Source organism: Cydia fagiglandana, chromosome 7 (genome assembly GCF_963556715.1).
Source record: "Cydia fagiglandana chromosome 7, ilCydFagi1.1, whole genome shotgun sequence".
Taxonomy (NCBI): Eukaryota; Metazoa; Arthropoda; class Insecta; order Lepidoptera; family Tortricidae; genus Cydia; species Cydia fagiglandana.
Window position 1 is genome coordinate 13393817 of NC_085938.1, and position 22281 is coordinate 13416097.

Below are 22281 nucleotides of genomic sequence, written 5' to 3' on the forward strand. Positions count from 1 at the left end.
GCTACACAGCGGAACGAAATAGCGATTAATTGAAGCTTCAATATCTTCGTTAAACATAAACATTATTGAAATGCTAATGGATAATGAATATATTATAATATAATAATATAATTTAATTATTGCGGAACACCTATTTTAGGAGGTATTTATGTATTTTAATTAAATATCTGAACTTTCCCTTGGTTCCCTGCTGGGGCGTGACTATAAAATTGTGATCTGATAACCACAATAAAGAATAAAAGCGTTTTTGGTCATTTTAGGTATCGTTAAGCCTTTGAAGTAAAATTAAAATTGCAAGAAATGTCGATAGTTTATCGATATGACTTTATCGACATGGCTACAGCAACGTGGGCCTCATTGTTAATCGTACACTAAACAAAAGTGGCAACAGTGACAGCTCGCTGAGACTACGTCTATATATATATATATATATTATGTCTATGGACTGGATAGACAGGTGCAATGCAAGATGCAAGCAAAAGCCAAAGAGAATATAGACAAATGATAAAGACAAAGTAAAATAGGGTTAACAAAAAAAAAACGATAATTGATTAATAAAAAAAGTGCTACAATCAGTAGTTAGCCCCTATTCGCACGACAGCTTTTTAACGCGCATTAAAAAAAACGCTTGAATCTGTCCGCACTCTAAATTCGATTTAACGACCAAGGCTTAAAAGTCGAAAATCCAATAACGCTTGATAAAAAGCGCCACCGCTGTCGTGTGAATACATACAAGGCTATCCATTTGTGTCATTCAAACGCTTTTTTAACGCGCGTTGAAAAAGCTGCCGTGCGAATGGGGAATGGGGGAAGAGTAAAAAATTATTTCCTAATTGTTCAATCATTTGTAAAATCGATTACAATTATCGGTGAGGTGAGTAGATTTGATCATAGACTACAGTAGAGTTGAGGTCATGTTGAGGTGGTCCATTTCTATTTGACAGATGTCAATGTCAATCACCAAAGCGGTAGTGGTAGTTAATAGGTTATAATTAAAACAATAGTATTTATTTATTGCATATCGAATTCACTTATAATTTGTCTTAACGTTTCACAAATAACATAGTGGACACGACCATTTTTTAATGTTCAGCTATGTCTGGTGTGTGCTGTTTAACTTTAAGAAGACTGCATGTAAACAAATCAGTGAGGTTACTTCACCGTAAGAAACACCATAAACTTTCAGAAAATACCTTAATTTTAGGAATAGAGACATCATGCGACGATACGGGCTGTGCTATAGTCAATGGTGCTGGTAACATATTAGGAGAATCATTATATTCACAAAATGTAAGACATCTAAAATATGGGGGAATAAATCCTACAATTGCTCATGAACTACACCGTGACAACATTATGAAGGCGGTTAACGGAGCACTAGAAGCAGCTTCTATTCGCATGGATAGCATAGATGCTATAGCAGTTACTGTCAAACCTGGTTTAATGAACAGCCTTGAGGTGGGTGTCAGATATGCAAAACATTTATCGAGATTGCATAATAAACCCTTAATACCTATACATCACATGGAAGCACATGCGCTTGTGGCTAGGATGTACCATGACATTCCTTTTCCCTTCTTAGCTTTGTTAATATCAGGTGGCAATAGTCTTCTAGCAGCTTTCAGAGATGTAGATGATGTACTCTTGCTTGGTGATACTCTAGATAATTCACCGGGAGAAATAATGGACAAGGTTGCTCGCCGCATGAAACTCAGAAACATTCCGGAGTACTCACAAGTTGCTGGTGGGAGAGCAATTGAGCTAGCTGCAAAAAAGGCTGACAAGCCTTATATGTTTGAGTTCCCGTTGCCATTGGTGAAACTTAGAGATTGTAGTTTTAGCTTCAGTGGACTAAAGGATTTTGTAGAAAGAAAATTAAAGGAGAAAGAATCTGAACACAGAATTATAGGCGATGGAATAATTCCAGAAATAAACAACTTATGTGCAGGTTTTTTGCATGGGGTAGCTGAGCATATAGCACACAGAACAGAGAGAGCTGTGGCATTTTGTGAAGCTAACAATATTATAACTTCTAACAAGAGCATTGTAGTTTCAGGTGGAGTTGCTTGTAATGATTATATATTTAATTCTATCAAGGTTATTGGTGACAAAAGAGGGTATCAAGTTTATCGGCCACCACCCAGAGTATGTACAGATAATGGTGTAATGATAGCCTGGAATGGAATAGAGAAACTGAAACTAAACAAAGATTGTGCAATGTTGAATTCCGATGTTATAGTAGATCCTTATGCAACACTCGGTAAAAATATTATAAATGATGTTAAAGCTGCTAATATACAAGTGAGGGTCACAAGAATCAGAACGAAAATGGCACATTTAATCTCCTGAGACCCAGAAGCATTTATTTTGTTAGAACCCTCAGTTAATTAGTAGTTGTTACAAAAATTTGTACACTCAGGGTCGTAGGTTATAATTGTCTCCATTACTATATTTATTTTCCACTTTTCAAAGGAAGAGAGCAATAGTATGGAATGACTATTAATAAAATAATTGAATTAGGCATTAGGTGTACTATATTGCTGTACATTATGTATAATTGTATATATGTATAAAGAAATAAATAAAAGAGTATTGTTATATATGGTTTTTAATAAATTAAAACTATCACTTGCTGTAATTACAATTATCAATCATCATGCATGTTTGCCAGTGGTTCCATTGAGTCTACTTGGGTGCCGCCTGCTTTGCATCTGCAATAATAAATGATAAAATTAGCATTTTGTATAAATGGACGGTGAAATGTTAGTTGAGCACACATACACACACATTAATTGTGTTTGCAATCAACTTGAGCAAAGATTTTTAAAATGTGTAGCAAACCTCCCTGGGTATTATATTTATATTATTAATAATATTTAATTAAACTTTGATAAGTTTCTTAAAACATTCAAATACTAGGTAAGATTTGCTAGCATTTTCTTTTTTTTCTATTTTGTTAGTTTATGAATACAAACATTTTTATTTTAAACATTGGGACACAGTCAATAGGCAAAAACATTCACAGTCTGTTGTACTAAGAGTTACTTTTAATTCAAATCGGACAAATCACACAACCTCATATTAGTTAAAATCTAACTAGAGTTAGTAAAGGTTTAATTAATTACTATTGCATATTATTTTATCTTCATTTGAGTGGTCTTACTACTACATAAAAATAAGACCAGAAGATGTTTACTATTTGAATAAAATAAAGCATTTAAACACATTTCTGTTGCATCCCCTAACTTACACTGTATACTTAATTTATAATTTTTCATCTGAAAACATAAATCAAATATATCAAATCCATACAAAATTAAGAGCATTCATGTACCCATAGATTGAGTACAACTGCATTAAAAGACCCAGAGGTTTTGATGAAATCGAAAATTCAAAAAATGACGAAGCACTTTGAGAAATGGTAGGTTTAATGGTAGTGCCCTTGCGCAGCGTGCTCGTCTTAGCGTGGGCACTGCCGTGCCCCCAGATACCAAATAACAATGTGCATCAACCTATATTTCGAGGGTAGAATGCTTAGAGTATAATGGATACTCACGGGCTGGTTTGCCATCAACCCAAGGGGTGATGCGAATGTGGGATGCGTCTCGCTTGAGTGCCTCAGCTCGGAACTCTGGTTTGAGGGCCCGACGGAGTACCTTAGCGGCGATGTTGGAGTAGTTAATGTAGCTAAAATTAAACAAAACTATCATTACACTGTTCCTCAAAGAAACCATTTTCCTTGTGAAAGATCGTAACTCACTTAAGACCAGCTGCTCTCCAGGCACTCATTATTGCAAGATTTTGATATCTAGTTTCAAGAGTAAGAAATGAAAATTCCCTGAAAAGTGGTCTTCACAGCAAGTGATGTAACAGTTGGCATAGACTAGCTAGAGCGACTAGACAGGGCGACTAGGTTAGAATACAGATAAAATAAAGATGAAAACATAGACAATAATAACAATTTGTAGCGGTTATAATTCGGTCTTGAATAGTCTGGATCAAGTTCAGTGTTACCAGGTTCTGAAAAAGCCTCTAAATAGATTAAAATTGCATTTAGTATTCTGAATTGCAATGAAAATATTATGTTAAGCTAATAGAGGCTTCAGCATTTCTTGAAATACATAATTTTTGTGTGGAATCTATATTTAATTTAGTAAACAGCTTGTTTGTGATACCTTAACAATACTACATATAAGAACGATATCCCTTCGCGCCTACATTTTTCAAATTTGCCGCCTTTTTCTACTGACAAGATCTGCTTGACCAAGTATAAATACTATGTTGTAATTGAACTAATTGAAGGGATTTTGAGTTTTATTCGAGGCAGCACTGGAAACGCAAGTGTCATTTCGAAAAATATTCGAGTGACGTTGCGTTGCGTTGATCGTTTCGTGTTCATGTCGTTGTCGATATTTTCATTTTAAAAAGAGTTGGAATTCTCTTTTTCCTACATATTTTTGCTTCTTGTTACATATCTAACCCGCTTATGTACATTAAAGTCTGTGCAAAGAGTAAGTGTTGTAAAATTGTTACAAAAATACATTTATTCGATCATTATAAATTTTTTATAAAAAAAGTTTTATTTAAAAGAAGTTTAGCCAATATTACGTATTTCATATAGATATGTTTCTCACGGTTGCGTTTTATCATGTATATTGTCGTAGTCTTGTATTATTGCAACATAATGTATTTCAAATCATTTTCCGTACATCATGTTTTAAAAATGAAAATAACACGTCACTACCACCAATCACAAGATACTTGTACTTATTCTGTAAGGATGTATGTAATTTCGTGTTTCCTGGTGTCTAGTAAGGTTGCTAAAGCTCCCAAGAAAATATTTTACTTAGAACAAGATGGGTACATACAAGAAATGTATTGTGAGTTAGCAGTGCATTTGATCCACCTTTGACATGCCACCTTGTGCCAGTCATATCCTAGTTAACCACCATTGGTGTACAGTCACCTGCAATAATATGTTCAACAATGAAGGCCGCAAAAATATCTGACACAATCTTATTTGTAGAGCCATATTTAAGAGCGTTTCACATATTTTTGCGGCCTTTGAAGAGTAACATATTATTGCAGGTGACTAGTACTACCATACAGAAAGGACACTTCCTGCAAACCCAAAGTTTGACAGCAGTTCAGGGTCTAATCATGCTATCATTTTCTAATATATGGCACTATCCCTTTTGACTATTTTTTTATTTTATTTTTATTTAGCCTTTACTCGGACAATAGGTATATTTCTTGTTCACATATTTCACTTTTTCCATTTTTTTTCTTTTTGTGTGTCCGTTTGCCAGGTGGCAAAGGCTTCCTCCAATCTTTATGTTGTTGTTTTTGGCTATTTAGGGTTGTCAAAATTCAAGTGATTATCTTATCTGTGGTTGTGTATGCAAAAGGAAGTCTAGTGGTGCCAACCCTAATAATTGCTCGGAGCAATGCTGAGCCGAACGGAGCTCAGTTTGAATCAAGTCAGGAGTGTCTCCCCACTAGTAAAACTAAAATAATGATATTTTTCAGGTGCCTACTCTGATATAAAATGGATGCTGCTGACTCCCTGTTAAGTGACAGTGTGGCTGGCAAGCAGGGCCCGGACGAGGAGGAATTATTATTAAAGCCTAACCCTAAACCCAATGTGAAGTGTGACTTGGTTAATGAATGCAAAGTGTTCATAAGGGCTGAAGACGGAGGGGGAGATACACATCTCAATATAACAGGGAACATGGGCCCAGGGACTAGCGGTAATGTACTTTTTTTAAACTCTTACATCAAGTTTATGAGATCGCTCAAAGCTAAGTATAAAAAAAAAATATATCTCCTACTGCATTGGGGTAGCTTTAAAAGTGGAGTCCTTTTGAAAATTGCTAATATCTACTAAACAGAACTACTTTGTAATAGCAAAAAGCAAGATACCATGATAAGCTTTGGAGTAGCATAAAATGTTGCTAAACTTGTGATGAGCTTCTGGTTTAGTAGATATTAGCCATTTTCAAAATTACCCTGCTTTGGAAGTTACCCATGCACCTTTATTTCTGTTGAACACCTACTATGAAAATTTAAAGCCCCAGAGGACACACCCTAGTATTGTTAAAAAAAAAAATTCCAAAAATCTTTTATTATTGGTGTTTCAAAAAGCAACAAAAATATGAATTTGGTTTGTTTAGCTAAATGATAATTTTAGGGAAACTAGAAGAGTCATAAATGTATGCTAGGGATTAGCAACGGTCCAGTTTATCGAAGATCTACTTTACTGGGACTTTTTTGACCACAGCCAAATTAATAGGTTTAAAGAATAGAGAATAGTAGTTGCTTTTGTAGCAAGGCTAATTACAAACTAACCACCACTGTTCCATTGTACAGTGCCATGCAAGTCCTCAACAGCATAATAGTGTCTATGAACATGTTCCATCCATGTCACCTGCAATAATATCTTGCACAACAGACATATAGTGACACACTTTTATTGCTATAAAAAGTCAATAGTGCCAGGCTAAGTACTGAAGTGGTAGCACGCAATCTTACTTAACAACCATCTGCATAATGATTTACAAGGAGATATATCCGTTGACTGCTTACTTATAGATAGGTAACTTCCTCAGTGGCGTATCTAAGGGTGGGCGAAGTGGGCCGCCGCCCACGGCCCTCGCGCCCCAAGGGGGGCCTCGCGCGAGGCCCCTTTGGGCACAGTGAAATAAAAGGGCCTCGCAGATGCGACTTCGCCCACGGCTAAATTAGTTCATGCTACGCCACTTACCTTTCTTACTAGGCATGTGGTGTGAATGACCTAATTATTATTATTATGTTATTTTTGGCTATTAAGACGGCTAAAGGGCAAGTGCACTAACTTTAAATTCGGACATTATCTGTAAGTAAGGTTAAATTGAATCAATTTGTTGACATCTTGCATCTAAATATTAATCCACTTTTACTACATTAAATCTACATTCTCATTATTTTTATACTCATTAACTTGACATTACTTAATAAATAATTCATTGCCTATTTGTATTGAATACACATACTGATTACTGACAATTAACTGATTCAATTCGACTTTCATCTAAACACAAAAAACTAAATTGACTTACTTTCATATTATACACATAGATTTAAAATTAGATCCTAAGCATGTAATATTGCTATGCCCTCACAGGGTCCATGTGGAACTACCCAGACATTGTAATATCTGGGTCATTCTAAGTTAAGAGGTATTAACGGTGTCCATGATACATATTCATACTTTTCTTAAACAATTTAAATAAATTATGGTAATTTCCCTTAAAAGATTGCATTTCCTATATAGACACTCAATTTCAATTAATTAATTAATTCAGTTCTGTCACAATTGCACCTCAAACATGCAAAAGTCCCCTCCCCTGGCCTGTCCCTTTGCAGGTTTTACAATAAATAACTAATTTTATCCAGATGTAATTCCCATAAATCCGTTGAATTTAGTATACTTCATAAATTAAAAGGAATATTTGTTGTAATGTTATTAATAAAATCCTTTAAATTTTTCTTTTTCATAAAAATTACTTATGTTAAAGTTTGTCCCCCAAATTCTATGTCTCCTACCCTGGCTATTATGTAAATGTAAAAATATTGGGTTTATAATATTAATTATTGAGATTTTAATCCCAATAGCAATGCATTTGATTCAACACTAACAACCAACCCTGCGACAGTCATCTTTTGATTCCAATTGTCAGTCATTTTGATCATTGACCCCTTTACTTGACAATGTTGTTTTATGAAAGTGGTATCTCCCCTGGTCAGTTTTATTTCAAAAATATTGATATAAATACTTAATTGTATTTGTATATTTACTATAGTTTATGCATAGTTTGTATAAATACTTATTTTAATTATTTACAGTAAATACTTTCACAATTATATCTGATATTGACATGAAAAAGTCACTCCCCTGGCGTCTTTCCCCTGGCGCATAATTTTCCAAAATGTACAGTGGAGGTATGAATTCTTGTTTAAATGAATCATTACACTTTAATTTGCTGGAATTTGTAAGACGGCTGGTCAAAATTTCGATTTTGTTTATGTTTTTAAAGAGATCAGGGGAGAGACCCTTCTCTCTTTATTACATAGAAAAAGTACGGTCTCTCCCCTGGTGTCTTCTAAAATGGTAAAAAATTAAAAAAATGACTGATCCGCTTACAAATATACATAAAAGAGTTGTTTCTATAAAAATATTGTATAATTAGATCAAAATTTTAACATTTATGTTGTGCCACTTTTTCATACAAGCGATTACCTCTTAACTTAGAATGACCCATCTATAGAAATACCATGGTTGCAATAAATAAATATGAATATGAATATTTACAATCATGCAATTGTAAATAGAAGAGATACTAAAGAAAACTCCGGAACTCGTTTTTTTTTCATCCTTACATCAAAGTAATTTGACCCAACTTACTTTAAACTACACATTTACACTAAGACCATAAGACTACTAGACTAAGCCAAAAACTTATAACAGATTGTACCGTGAGTAGATAATCTAATAAGTGTATCTTGCAATCCAAGCTGATGCACTGTTAGGGCTTCCCCGCAGTTGAGTGGGTAAATAAAAGTTCAGTAGGGCTACAGCTGACACTTGACACACTTAAAATGTCTTTAAAAAGGAAAAACGCAATAAGAAGAAGTAATTATATAAAAAGTAATTAAAATTTTTGTTCAGGTACCAAAAATAAGTATATTGCCGAAACGCTTTACAATTTAATGTATTGTTACAGAGAAACCTAAGTTTGTGACTTCCACGCCAGATCAGAAAAGAGAGAGCCCTTCAGATAATCAGATTGCTGATTCTAACCCAGAATGTGATATTGAAGGTAAATTTAATTATAAAAGAGACCTCATTTTTATCTTGTTATAGACTGATTTATTTGTATCTACCGGGATATTCTTGTTATTTCTTTCTACTTGTTATAATTGTTTTTCCGAACAGCATACAAATTTAAAAAATCTGATTAATTGCATGATCATTACGACATTATCAAAGCTCAGATGAATCTAGAAATTAAAACTGTTCATCAACATTTCCTTCTTTATCACTTTAACAAATTGCCTTTTACATTTTCTGTCTGTTTTTATGATAAGATAAGAAACCTCCGGACCTGCATAAGGCGAACGAATCAATTAATCATAAACGGCTGTTCCACAGCTATAACTTCGAATTTCGCTCGAGTCGGAAAATTTTCTACTATACATATACCTACATAGTTCATTTTATTTATCGTTAGAAAGAAGGTAAGCGATCTTGACATGTTTTTTTTATTAAAAATCACCATTGGAAAATAACTCACAGCAAATATGTTAGAATTATAAATCATATACGATCTTTTACATTCTTTTGGTTTCATAAGTAATATAAACAATTTTTTAAAGCGTTTTTCAATATTTTTTAATAAAAGACACGTCAAGATTGTTTACCTTCTTTCTAATGCTAAAAAAACGAACTATAAAGATCGTAAACCAGCTATAGATACTAACTATGCCTTCAAAAATTAGCCCTGACATGGTTAACACTGTTTCTACACTACAGGAGTCCCTGACTTGCCCTTGGACGATGGAATGCCAAGCACTGTCACTGTGTTGGATGCCCCTGACGGCGGAAAGGTTTACTTGGTGGGCACTGCCCATTTCAGCTTGCAATCTCAAGAAGACGTGTCCAGGGTAAGATATCATATCAATAAAGCAAAGAATAAAAAGCGTAACATGGGTATGCGTATAGGTATGGGTAATATGGGTATGGGTATTACGTAGAGAAAAACTATGTCAAATGCCCAAGGCATGATTACATGATTATTGATTACTAAAATAGTGAAGTTAAAAAACTTTTGTACAGGCAATATTAAACCTTATGTCAATATTACTTAGTGAATACCTTGATTGCAAAGTCAATATAATCAGTTAATAGTGTAATACAAGCAGGTTAAAAAAACGTGCCTTATTTTTCAAATTAAACTGGTATTCTGCTTATTAAAATTGTTTATTTTAGGTAATACAAGAGGTGAACCCGCATATTGTAATGGTTGAGTTGTGTGAACAGAGAACCAACATACTATTGCTAGATGAAGAAATAATTTTAAGAGAAGCTAAAAATATTAACATTAAGAAGATAAGGTGAGTTAAAATTCAAAAGTATTTGTTATTTATTACGTTTCAGTTTGGTTTGTTTACATTTTTGAACTCAACTTCAGTAGCGGTTATTAATACCTACATATGACTACTTGCTTCTATTTTCGATTGCGAGATTAAATTATTTTTTAGCTATGTGATTACATCTGTGCAAAATCCCAGTATCAGTTGACTGAACTTTGACATCTCAAACGTATAATATTTTCAGGGCAACAATGGCCCAGAACGGAGTGTTCAACGGCCTCATGTACATCCTGCTCCTAAACATGTCCGCGCATATCACACGCGAGCTGGGCATGGCGCCCGGCGGCGAGTTCCGACGTGCCATGGCTGAGGTGAGTGTGACATCTCAAGCGTTTTCAGGGCAACAATGGCCCAGAACGGAGTGTTCAACGGCCTCATGTACATTCTGCTCCTAAACATGTCCGCGCATATCACACGCGAGCTGGGCATGGCGCCCGGCGGCGAGTTCCGACGTGCCATGGCTGAGGTGAGTGTGACATCTCAAGCGTTTTCAGGGCAACAATGGCCCAGAACGGAGTGTTCAACGGCCTCATGTACATCCTGCTCCTAAACATGTCCGCGCATATCACACGCGAGCTGGGCATGGCGCCCGGCGGCGAGTTCCGACGTGCCATGGCTGAGGTGAGTGTGACATCTCAAGCGTTTTCAGGGCAACAATGGCCCAGAACGGAGTGTTCAACGTCCTCATGTACATCCTGCTCCTAAACATGTCCGCGCATATCATACGCGAGCTGGGCATGGCGCCCGGCGGCGAGTTCCGACGTGCCATGGCTGAGGTGAGTACCTAACATCTCAAGCGTTTTCAGGACAACAATGGCCCAGAACGGAGTGTTCAACGGCCTCATGTACATTCTGCTCCTAAACATGTCCGCTCATATCACACGCGAGCTGGGCATGGCGCCCGGCGGCGAGTTCCGACGTGCCATGGCCGAGGCAAGTTACGGGCATTACTGATAACTGATAAACTTTATCTCGTTGCAATAAGGATTAAAACTGGTCAGTTAACTGTTCCGACGAGGGCATGATGGATCGTTCGCAGCATGAAAACAAAGCAAAGCAAACGACCCGGTGTGATTGCGGCCCTATAGTTCGATTTTTTTAGGATTAGAAAGAACTTGGATGAAGGTAAGCGATTTTGACATGTCTTTTAATACAAAAACGCTTTTTAAACATCAGTAACTATTACTTATGAAAGCAGAAGAATATAAATGATCGTATTAGATTCATAAATGTTACATATTTGCCGTAACTTGTTTTTAAAATGTATTTTTCAATTAAAAGACACATCAAGATTGTTTACCTTATTTCTAATGCTAAAAAAACGAACTATAGTGGCCAAGATCGATAAAAAAGGGCAAACAACAAATATACAAAGCAATTGTTCAATAATTCATATGAATAAATTTAGATTTAATTTAATGGACCCATTAAGAGTTGTGGAAATAAAATTTAAATAAAGGCACTTTAAAAACTTTGGAACAGTATACAAAAAAAGTGATTGAAACACTTGTTTTGTGCTAGTTACGTTATAAAACAAATTTTTGCAGGCCAAGAAGATACCCAACTGCATGGTCCAGTTAGGCGACCGAGCAATAGACATCACTCTGCACAGAGCCATTGCCTCCTTGACCTGGGGGCAGACCATACGCTTCGTATGGCACTTGCTCACATCCAACCAGTCTATAAGGTGAGTCCATACGGACAAAACGCCTCGCGTGGAAGTTGCCGCGTCCATCAGAGGGCTTACTGCAATCCATTATGTTCGTTCGTATATTTGCCTCTCTGTTACTCGAATATACATGAAAGATAGAAAAGATACCCAACTGCATGGTCCAGTTAGGCGACCGAGCAATAGATATCACTCTGCACAGAGCCATCGCCTCCTTGACCTGGGGCCAGACCATACGCTTCCTCACATCCAACCAGTCTATAAGTTGAGTCCATACGAACAATATGCCTCGCAAGGAAATTGCGCGGAGCTGTACTCGCACCTTTTTCATTACTTACACAATTTGTTGCACAATGTTTAGATAAATACTTACCAACTTATTCCTTATACCTAAGATGGACTAATTACCTACCTAACCTTTATATTATACCTAAGAACGGATGTAAAAAGTAATGAAATAAATGCATTTGTATTTGCATCAGAGGGCTTACCGCAATCCACTTCGTTCGTTTTTCGTTGCACGCAACCCTAAAAGTGTTTTCTTTTTCAGTGTGGAGGAGGTAGAGAAGTGTAAACAAAAGAAGATGCTGGAAGACATGCTAGAAGAGATGGCAGAAGAATTCCCAGCGTTGAAGCGTGTGTTCGTGTTAGAGCGCGACATGTACCTCTGCCACTCTCTGCAGGTCGCGGCGCTGCAGCCCAGTGAGTACTAGTAACCTTCACAAACATCACCGATGATCGCATGCGATTTGTTGCAAAATCTGTAGAAGCCGTAAGATTTATGGCGACATGTAACATGTTGTAACACGTTGGAAGAGATGGCAGAAGAATTCCCAGCGTTGAAGCGTGTGTTCGTGCTAGAGCGCGACATGTACCTCTGCCACTCTCTGTTAGCCTAAGTTAAGTACTGTACTGTTAACTATTGAAAAGATGATTCAAAAAACACAACACTATCTTTCGGAGCATACCCCGTCATTGGCACTTGGCAGGCGCCATCTTGGATTTACGCAGTCGGATCGATAGCGTCGCTGAGATATAATTATGTAGTTTATAAAGAATTCCTTCGGAGCTCAGTGTTCTGTGTAACTTCTTATTAGTACCCTCCTCTACAAACCTTACTCGACAATTGCAAGCGATTTGTTGTAAGATCTGCAGAAGCCTTGAGATTTGTGATGCATAGCGGCGTCGCTTCGTCGACAGGTCGCGGCGTCTACATTAGGCGAGAGACCTTCTGTAACGTAATACCAGTAATTCTTCTTCTACCTCGCACTATCCCGGCATTTTGCCACGGCTCATGGGGGCCTGGGGTCCGTATGACAACTAAACCCAAGAAATGACGTAGGCACTAGTTTTTACGGAAGCGACCGTCACTGTCAAGGTCAGATGGACCTTCCAACCCAGAGGGGAAACTAGGCCTTATTGGGATTAGCCCGGTTTCCTGCACCGAAAAGCGACTGGTATTTCGTGGTATTTGGTGGTCAACTGATATTTCGTACACAAGTTCCGAAAAACTCATTGGTACGAGCTGGGGTTTAAAACCCGCGATCTCCGGATTGAAAGTCGCACGCTCTTACCGCTAGGCTACCAGCGCTTGTAATACCAGTAATTAATCTGCAAGTATTTAAGATTATATACAGTGTGATTCCGGGGTCGTGGAGCAAGAGAGCCAGACATCATACAGAATCCAAAGATGAGCCTAATGATGTTGTTAATTATTGTTTATCACCAATAATGATGATTATTTTCCAGATGAAAAGTAGGAAAAAACATTTTTGCATACAATTTGGTGACTCTACTCAATGTGACGTCTTGTCGCTTTCCATACAGCGTATGTCAAAAGTCATAGGGTGACCATACTAACTTAGTATAACATTAATTTTACTTGAAAAATAAGAATAATTAAAGTACTTAATTATCTTTTAATCAAAATTTGATAATGTGGATCATTTACAGAGTCAGAAAAAGTGGTTCTGGATCACGACCCAGAAATCACCCTGTATATATATCTAGAAAAAATCTCATAGCGTGTAATGTTTCAGGGCGAGAGCCGTGCCGCATAGTGGGCGTGGTGGGCATCGGGCACGTGGCCGGCATCGTGCAGCACTGGGGCCAGGTGCGCTCGCAGGACATCCCGCCTCTACTCAAGTCAGTACCAACCACAAATCCTGTTGTTTTATGCTTCGTTACTAGGCAACTATATACAGAGTGGATTTTAATCATAGAGACATATAAGTAAGGAAAGAGTGGTAACTCTATACCTACGTCAGTTTTTTTACCAAAACGCGAGTTATTTCGTAGTCGACATATCCATGATTTTAATGTCACTCTAATTACGCCTTAATTGGATGCCAGAAAACTGGGAACTTCGGCGTTCGCGGTAGGCCCACTGAGTGCAGCTTGGTAGCTGCACTCAGGATCTGGTGATCCTCACCTCACAGGATCTGGTGATCCTGCCCTCAAAGAGTCAAATTTCTGTATAATTATAATTAACACATTTATTAAGAGAAAAGAAAAATACGAGAACAGAATGAGGTGTCTCACTGTAATTAAACTCAAAAGTAAGGTTACTAAGTATAATAGTTCGTGTTAGCTTAAACAGACCAGTTTCCACAAAAATCTTTTTATTTGCAGGATCCCGCCAGAGTCCCTGTCAACTCGCATCATCCGCGTGTCGGTGCGCGTGGCGTGCGTGGGCGCGCTGGTGTACGCGGGCTACCGGCTGTGGCCGCGCCGCTGGCTGCCGTGATGCACCCAGTGAGTACCCGACTACCTGATGCACTAATGTACGGTCAGCAGCAGAAGTTGCTAAGCGGGCGAGCTGTTCAAAATTACCTTGACACGCTCTCATTCTCTTAACTATAAAGTCTCGTCAAGATCATTTTGAACACCTAGCCCGCTTAGCAACTTCTGCTGCTGACTGTATCCGCCTGTCTAGAACGGGGGTCTCCAAACCAAGGCTCGGAACCAGTTTTTTTCAAAACCCCGATATTTTTAATTATTGTATGCTCTTTACGTAGGTCTGAATCATGAATTTAGGTAACAACCTCGTATTATTGGATTGTCCCATTAAAAATTAAATAAACCAAATAAAACAAAGAACAAAAAAGAACGTAATTTTACCGGTATTTTTTGCATGAAGAAAAATCCGGTTCCGGGCCTTGCTCCAAACTGCGGTCCGCGCCGTAGCCTGCTAATCCGCCCCGTGAATAGAACCATTCCATACAGTCGGGTCCGCGAAAGAAGGTCTGGTTGTTGACTTCGAATCAAACATTTTAGAGATCCTTGGTCTACACGGACGACCGAATAATGAAGTTACCGATTCAAAAACGTCAAAGAATACTTTGTGGTTATTATTTTGACAAATGAATTCGATAGTATTATCAGATACGTAGAAAGGCTAATAGATTTATGATTACTCAAACTGTCTGTCTGCGTGACGTCCACAGAAATAGATTTCCACCAACTTGCCTGCTTGTCTTGTCTTATAAGCCATAAGGCTTAAGAGCTATAAAGCCTTAGCTTACACTCGCCTGATAAATGTATTATTTACTTAATTCGTATCGACAATCAAAGTCAACCAGTCAGTCAAAGTTGTCAGTCGAGGCGAGATGAGAGAGAACAATATAAAAAAAAACTATACTATCAACCTCGAGTTAAAAATAATAATTTCTTTTCAGAATACCTAATTGGACCATCGGAAACACACACATAATAAATTTAGGAAGTCTAAAGTGTAAATATTATTGGATGAAAACTCGCTCATCAATTATCTGATTTATTATTTTATTAATGAATAGGTTAGGTGCGAATATGAGTCTCTGATTAGAAAGTTTAATTGCTAAAATTATTGTAGTGTGTATAAACATATTATTGGGATATTAATTTGCACTCGTTCTTTATAAACCCGTTACAAAATCTTTTGGGCTGTAGGCAGTTAGGTACCAAATTTACATTCATTCAAATCCTAAATACTTCGTGGTACTAATAAATGTACGAGTATGGCCTAAAAGTTGTAAGAAGAAAAAATCCTTGGCAACAATGATATTATTTATCCAATTTTCGCGCGCTTGTAAAATTGGCAGCCCTTCCATAACTTTAATTATTGTAAGAAATTAAGCCGCATTAGTTGACATTAGTATCTCATTGGTGGATCACGGACGCGAGGGTGCAGCCCGCTCTTGCGGATATGTCAGCGGCCGATCTTAATATCCGCCAGATCATAAAATTCCTAGGCATGTCGTGAAACGTGAAAATCATTGTCTCGTTCTCTGAGTCGCAGAGCTCCTATTTCTGGACAGTTTGCCGCATCTGAAGCAACCTAACGAACCTATCTTGCCTATCTATTGGTTTACTACTGTACTACCGTCAGATATTACTAAGGAACTTTACGATCGACGGATTTCTCGATCGGTCACCGTCAGATATAATACTGACAAGTCAGGAAAGGGCTTTCTTTAGCTTTAGCATATTTCGTTTTTCGGCTCCTTTTGGCCAAAATGTCAGCTTTGTTTGTTGATATCAAACGTAAAATATTGTAAATATTCGATTCATAATTGGAATTTGATGTAAAATATCGAAATGTGTCATGTTTTGGTTTTGTATATGTTGTTGTAAAAAAATCGATATTTTAAATTATTTATAAAGAAAATGCTTTTAGTTTATTATGTTTCGTTGTTTTAAGTCTTCTTTGTTGAAAAGGCAGTCCGTGTTATTTTGTTTTAAATCATTAATTAGAACCGACATTTTAACGCAATAATATTTTCATTGACGACATTCTTGATCTGTATTTGATTTATTTCTTTCTCAAACTGATAGTTATGCTAATTGCTTATCTATTATCTTTTAATGGCACTCAACTTTTTTCATTGTCATTATATTAATATTTAACATGTTAACAATGATATAGGTACATTTATTTACTAAGAGAAAAACATTTATTACCTATGCGAACGCAGTTATAAAAACTTTAACCTAAAAGACGGGTCTGGAAAAAAATAGTTGGCCTGCCTGACCGCATTTCCACTCTAGCGAAGCACTAGCTAGCCCTCTGGTATTTTGCATTTAATTATCATAGTTATGAAATTTACATCTTTTCCTTACCTACATTTGTTTAATTGATTAATTCGATGCATTTGGACATTTAAATATTTTTTATTGTCATAAGATTTCGGGTTTGTTGCACGAATCTGTCTGTATCATCGTTGTGCGTTAAAATATGTTTGATGGAACTGTTTGATAGTTCTACGAGTATATGTGCTGATAGCTGCAGCCGCCATACTTAATGTTGATCATTAATTTATCGTTGATTTGATTGTGCAACCCACCCTTAATATAACTAACTATAATCGTTAGGCGAGTCATTTAAAATTCTTTCTGTTCTTTAAATTAATTTAATAAGGACTGTGATAATGTAAGAAATTAATTATAAATCTCCATCCATTTATGAAATAAGGATATAATATTCGTGATATAATAACACGTGTTCTTGTCATTCGATAATCTTGTCACGCTTGTTACGGTTGCGTTCAAAATATAAACAAGGATGACTATCAGCTATCATATGTTAAAATCAGCAGTCTGTTTTAGTTCATTTGCTTCAATAAGCAAAAAACGAGTTTAATTCATTAGTAGTTACACAGCTAATAGAATAGTTGTGCGGTTCTAGAATAAAATTTATTCAGGACGCTTAGACAACAAAAAATTAACAAAAACATGTCACAAAAACGGTTTAAAACGTCACTGAAAAGGTTTCCACAGCTTGGTGTCAAGCTGTTACCTTCACGCGGTATTCACCTTGACGCTGGTCTTCAGTCGTTCCATTCCATTTTCGAAACCGTTCTCTGTTTTATGTGGGGAACGTTCTCGCCTCGGGAACATTGCTCATAGTAAATTGGATGACGCTCTCGAGAACGGCACAACTCTAGCTATTAACATAGATGTAAGTAAATTGAGGTAGATATGGTACCAGGCGCACGATCATGAGCCATTAAATATAGGTTCCGGAACCTATATTTAGTTAGTCGTATGGGTGACGCCAACCTGTCAAGTTGTCAAAATCGTTGGATCAAATTTTAGTTTTGTCAACTATGAACGTCACACGTCTACATAAATAAAAGGTCATTGGCTATTAATTAGGCTTCGAACCTGCGGATGAGTTTCATAGAAGTTCCTTGTATACCGGTGTAAATTACGGCAGACTCCTACGTCGCCATTTATTTTTTAAGTCCTTTTTCGAGTTTCATAACATAGGTCGCGAAGTATAAAACAAAGCGTATAACTGTTTATATTTTTTTAGCGCAATCGCAACAATAGCTTTGAATTTTGACTTAGACTTACCATATAAATATTATACGTTAATTCATTATCAAATTACGGCATTATAATGGTTCCACTAGACTTATATCGACTGGGATATGAACCGTGATTACCTTTTGTATTGTTTTCGAGCTCCCGATATTTAAAAGCAGTTTTACGCAACTTGTTCACGGGTATACGGGGGAAGATATAGCGGGTGGGTATCAAAGTTAATATCGGGAGCTCGAAAAGTCGAAAACAATACAAAAGTTAATCACGGTTCGTATCCCGGTCGATATAAGTCTGGTGAAACTATTAACCGTGAATCATTCAAAACTGTTATAATAATGGTTATATCAATGTTCTTCTTCTCTGCACACGACACGTTGTCACTATGTATTATAAATAATATCATCTAATATAGTCGGGGTCACTCAGGGTCAAAATACGTTGGTGATCACAAATGTTTACACACAGTTATAAATATTAGTTTAACTGTGGATGACGAAAATGGCTTAAAATTAAAAATGTAGGCCAATTGAGTATGATAACCGCCTTATAAACTAAAGTTATTCACTAATGGCGTTTATATTCATAACGTGCAACTAGCTTCAATCGTTGTCTTTAACAGTCATTTTGACTTATATATTTGTAAGAAAAAGATAAGATAAAGTCTAATTGAGGCTTGTAAAGTTTTATGAATAAGGGCCACTTGCACCATCCCACTGACCCGGGGATAGCCGGTTAAACCGTTCACCAAGTGTCAAATTGTACTGGTAACCATGGTAACTTTAGGTTCGACCGGTTAACCCCGGGTTAGTGGGATGGTGCAAGTGGCCCTAAGGGGTTAGGAGAATCAGCTGAATTGTCAAACTTACAATTAGTCGAAGTTGACTGTAGTGTACGCCTTCATCATCTGAAGTTAAACCAATATATGTATTTTCTTATAGTCGGTAGTTGCTCATGGGTTCTAACGATTTCAGAGCAGGTAATATGTATTACTGAACTCTGAAGTAGTTGGACCTCACGAGCGGCTGATTCATTTAGACATATACAGGGCGTCCCACGGCGATGCCACATGGAGGGAAAGTACCTTAAATATCATAGATAGCATATTTTGCTGAAAGAAGACTTCATTTTATTTTTAAAACTTAGTAAAGTTGCATTCATACTTTTTTAATTTTTTTTGAAAAAAAAATGTATGGAAAAAAATTATTGCGTCATTGGAGGAAAAGTACCTTAATTATTGTAAATGAACATCTTACTGAAAGATGACATTATTTCGATTTAAAAAAACAAGTTGAATTGCATTTTAAATAATTTCATGGTTAAACCGGGAATCGAACCCGCTACACGAGAAAAAAAAATACCTTGTAGCTTTGTCATACCGATCGAAAGGCTTCAATGTGAGAATTATTTTTTTGACAAATAACATAGTGTTGGAAACAAAAGGAAGACCATTATTTTTTTCATTTGATGTGAAATTTTGATTAGAATAATGACATTCCCGTATGGGCATACAACTAATCTTTCATAAAAATAATTCTCACATTGAAGCCTTTCGATCGGTATGACAAAGCTACAAGGTATTTTTTTTTCTCGTGTAGCGGGTTCGATTCCCGGTTTAACCATGAAATTATTTAAAATGCAATTCAACTTGTTTTTTTAAATCGAAATAATGTCTTCTTTCAGTAAGATGTTCATTTACAATAATTAAGGTACTTTTCCTCCAATGACGCGATAATTTTTTTCCATACATTTTTTTTTCAAAAAAAATTTAAAAAATATGAATGCAACTTTACTAAGTTTTAAAAATAAAATGAAGTCTTCTTTCAGCAAAATATGCTATCTATGATATTTAAGGTACTTTCCCTCCATGTGGCATCGCCGTGGGACGCCCTGTATAGTTATAAAGGTATGATGAAATAGTGTGTGAAACGGTGATCGCAGTGTACAATCAGCGGCAGATGTATTTAATCGGGCCAGATGTTCAAAATCATATTAACACGCTCTTTACTTTCTTAAAAATAAAGTTCAGATTATTTTGAACACCTCGCCCGCTTAGACTTCTAATCTGTACCTACATTTGTAACCGAATTATGTGACTATTCATTTGCTTGTTTCAATTTTCGAATTTCGAACACACGAGCATATTTCATAAACCAACGGTACAGCTTGGCAAAAAAGAGTAGATATGGAACTAATTTTTTTTTGCTCTTACAACACTGTTTAATATGTCAGTTGTTAGTATCTATGTTGTCAACAGTGTTGGTTTATTTTCGTATTTATTGTATTGTTTAAATTTATCGTCAGTAAACTGTTGTTATTGTGGCAAATGATGAACAGGACGATCCGAAGTGGCACCCGCCAGGTTATTTATAACGTTTACAGGCGGTGTCTGGCAGAATTTGAAGCCAAAACCTTGTTGTCGGAACTGGACAATGTTTACCAAAGAACGGCTGAGATAACAGGTTTGTAATGATTTTAGAATACTAAGAATGGTGAACTCTGGCGTAATTTACAAAATCCCCATGTTTTTCAAGTTTTAATAACTGTTTTCTTGAAAATTCAATCAATCCCAAAGGTTATGTTTTTAAGGTTATGTGTAATATGTTAACAAACCAACCAACTTGGTACTTGCGATTTGCGATATATTTTTATAATGTAAATGTTTCGTAAATTATATTAAATATGTGACTATTATAACTGTATTAACTAGAAATTATAATTAACTCTTCTTTATATTTATTCAATCAGGTAAACTACTGTAAGGAGAATTGTATTAGAAGATGACCTTAACAATGCTGTGTTTGCAACGCCTGGAAAACGCCGGAAGGGGCGTCCAAAAAAGGAACTGGACAATTTCGACCTGTGTGCCATTAGGCAAAAGGTTCAATTTTTTGATGGGCTTTGATGGTAGCCGGGGAACACCTGAGAATACTACTTCATGCTCTTCTGTTCAATCTTGCTGCATCACGATAACGCCTCTTCACATAAGTCCCTCAGAACAAAGGCGTTTATTGAGAAAGCTGGGATAGAAACCTTACCACTTCCACCCTACAGTCCTGACTTAGCTCCCTGCGATTTCTTTTTGTATCCGGTGGTGAAAGAAAAAATAACGGAAGTTTTTTTCAAGTGCTGAAAAAGCCGTGGCTATATGAAGAAGCAATTTCGGACCTATCTGATGAAGACTGGCAAAAGTGCTTCCAAAGTTGGTTCAGACGAATGGAAATTTGTATAGAGAGTAATGGAGAGTATTTTGAAAAAATGTAAAATAAATAATACTAATATCTTCAATAGCTTTTTTATGTCAAAATTTATTGAGTGACCTACGTAAATGATCATATTAGATTGATAACTGTTAGATATAATTTGTGGCTACTTATTTTTAAAATGTGTTTTTCAATTAAAAGACGCATCAATATTGTTTACCTTATTTCTAATGCTAACAAAAACGAACATTACAAAAACTCAAAATTTGTATTTCCAGTACCTACCTGCTGATGAGAGTGGAGTCCACTTTCTTGACTTACCTATATTATCCAAAATCGGTTCCGACGTTGTCAAATATGGGGTGTGTGCAAATTTGGCATTCGAATAACCAATAGTCATAACTTTTGGGAAGAGTCGATACAAACAAGAACATTAAATCTGTCCATGGCCCAAGTATCAATATCTCTAGGTCGTACTATTTGTGTTGCCATGTAAGCGACAGTGGCGCCCCTATTAATTTCTACTCTTTTTTGCCAGGCTGTACCTATAAACTTTAAAGAAACGAGTTTTGAAAAAGCACTCTTCAAGTATAACGTATGCAGCAATTTTGTCGTTGAAAGAGTGAGCAAATATATTCTGCTTTACATATTGTTATTATTAATGTAACGAGAAATTAAAGAGACTTGATTTAAATCACTCGCTTTTATTTTGGACCATACAGCGTGATCCATACCTACGGATGTTTTTTAACTTGTTTTCTTCAAGGCGTTGGATTAATTTCCTTTTAGGTACATTTCGTATCAAAAAGTTGACTTGTTACGAACCAGCAATTTAAATGTTTCATTTTTGTTACAAGCTATTATCGCTGACTTTTCATAATAGCCAATTAATACTCATCGAAACAATTCTAATAA

At 36.4% G+C, this 22281-nt stretch overlaps 3 protein-coding genes across 4 annotated transcripts; 2 read left to right on the top strand and 1 right to left on the bottom strand.

Moving 5' to 3' along the window:
- Positions 1-973: 973 nt before the first annotated feature.
- Positions 974-2512, top strand: LOC134665961 (tRNA N6-adenosine threonylcarbamoyltransferase, mitochondrial-like). Its single transcript, XM_063523017.1, has one exon. It carries the CDS (start codon positions 1096-1098, stop codon positions 2347-2349), a length of 1254 nt encoding a protein of 417 aa, XP_063379087.1. The 5' UTR covers positions 974-1095; the 3' UTR covers positions 2350-2512.
- An 86-nt stretch (positions 2513-2598) lies between these two features.
- On the bottom strand, positions 2599-3897 carry LOC134665963 (protein stunted-like). Of its 2 annotated transcripts, XM_063523019.1 has the most exons (4): positions 3761-3887; positions 3557-3687; positions 3251-3278; positions 2599-2711 (listed from the first exon to the last, which is right to left on the bottom strand). In XM_063523019.1, the coding sequence occupies exons 1-3, from the start codon at positions 3787-3789 to the stop codon at positions 3265-3267; spliced, it is 174 nt and encodes a 57-aa protein (XP_063379089.1). In that variant the 5' UTR covers positions 3790-3887; the 3' UTR covers positions 2599-2711; positions 3251-3264. The 2 variants fall into 2 exon arrangements, with proteins under 2 accessions (XP_063379089.1, XP_063379088.1); XM_063523018.1 differs by lacking the exon at positions 3251-3278 and having other exon boundaries at positions 3761-3897.
- A 452-nt stretch (positions 3898-4349) lies between these two features.
- Positions 4350-22060, top strand: LOC134665965 (traB domain-containing protein-like). The gene is made up of 11 exons (XM_063523023.1): positions 4350-4511; positions 5530-5750; positions 8763-8858; positions 9572-9702; positions 10028-10152; positions 10376-10502; positions 11739-11878; positions 12411-12562; positions 13900-14005; positions 14492-14614; positions 15538-22060. The coding sequence occupies exons 2-10, from the start codon at positions 5549-5551 to the stop codon at positions 14604-14606; spliced, it is 1194 nt and encodes a 397-aa protein (XP_063379093.1). The 5' UTR covers positions 4350-4511; positions 5530-5548; the 3' UTR covers positions 14607-14614; positions 15538-22060.
- Positions 22061-22281: the final 221 nt, after the last annotated feature.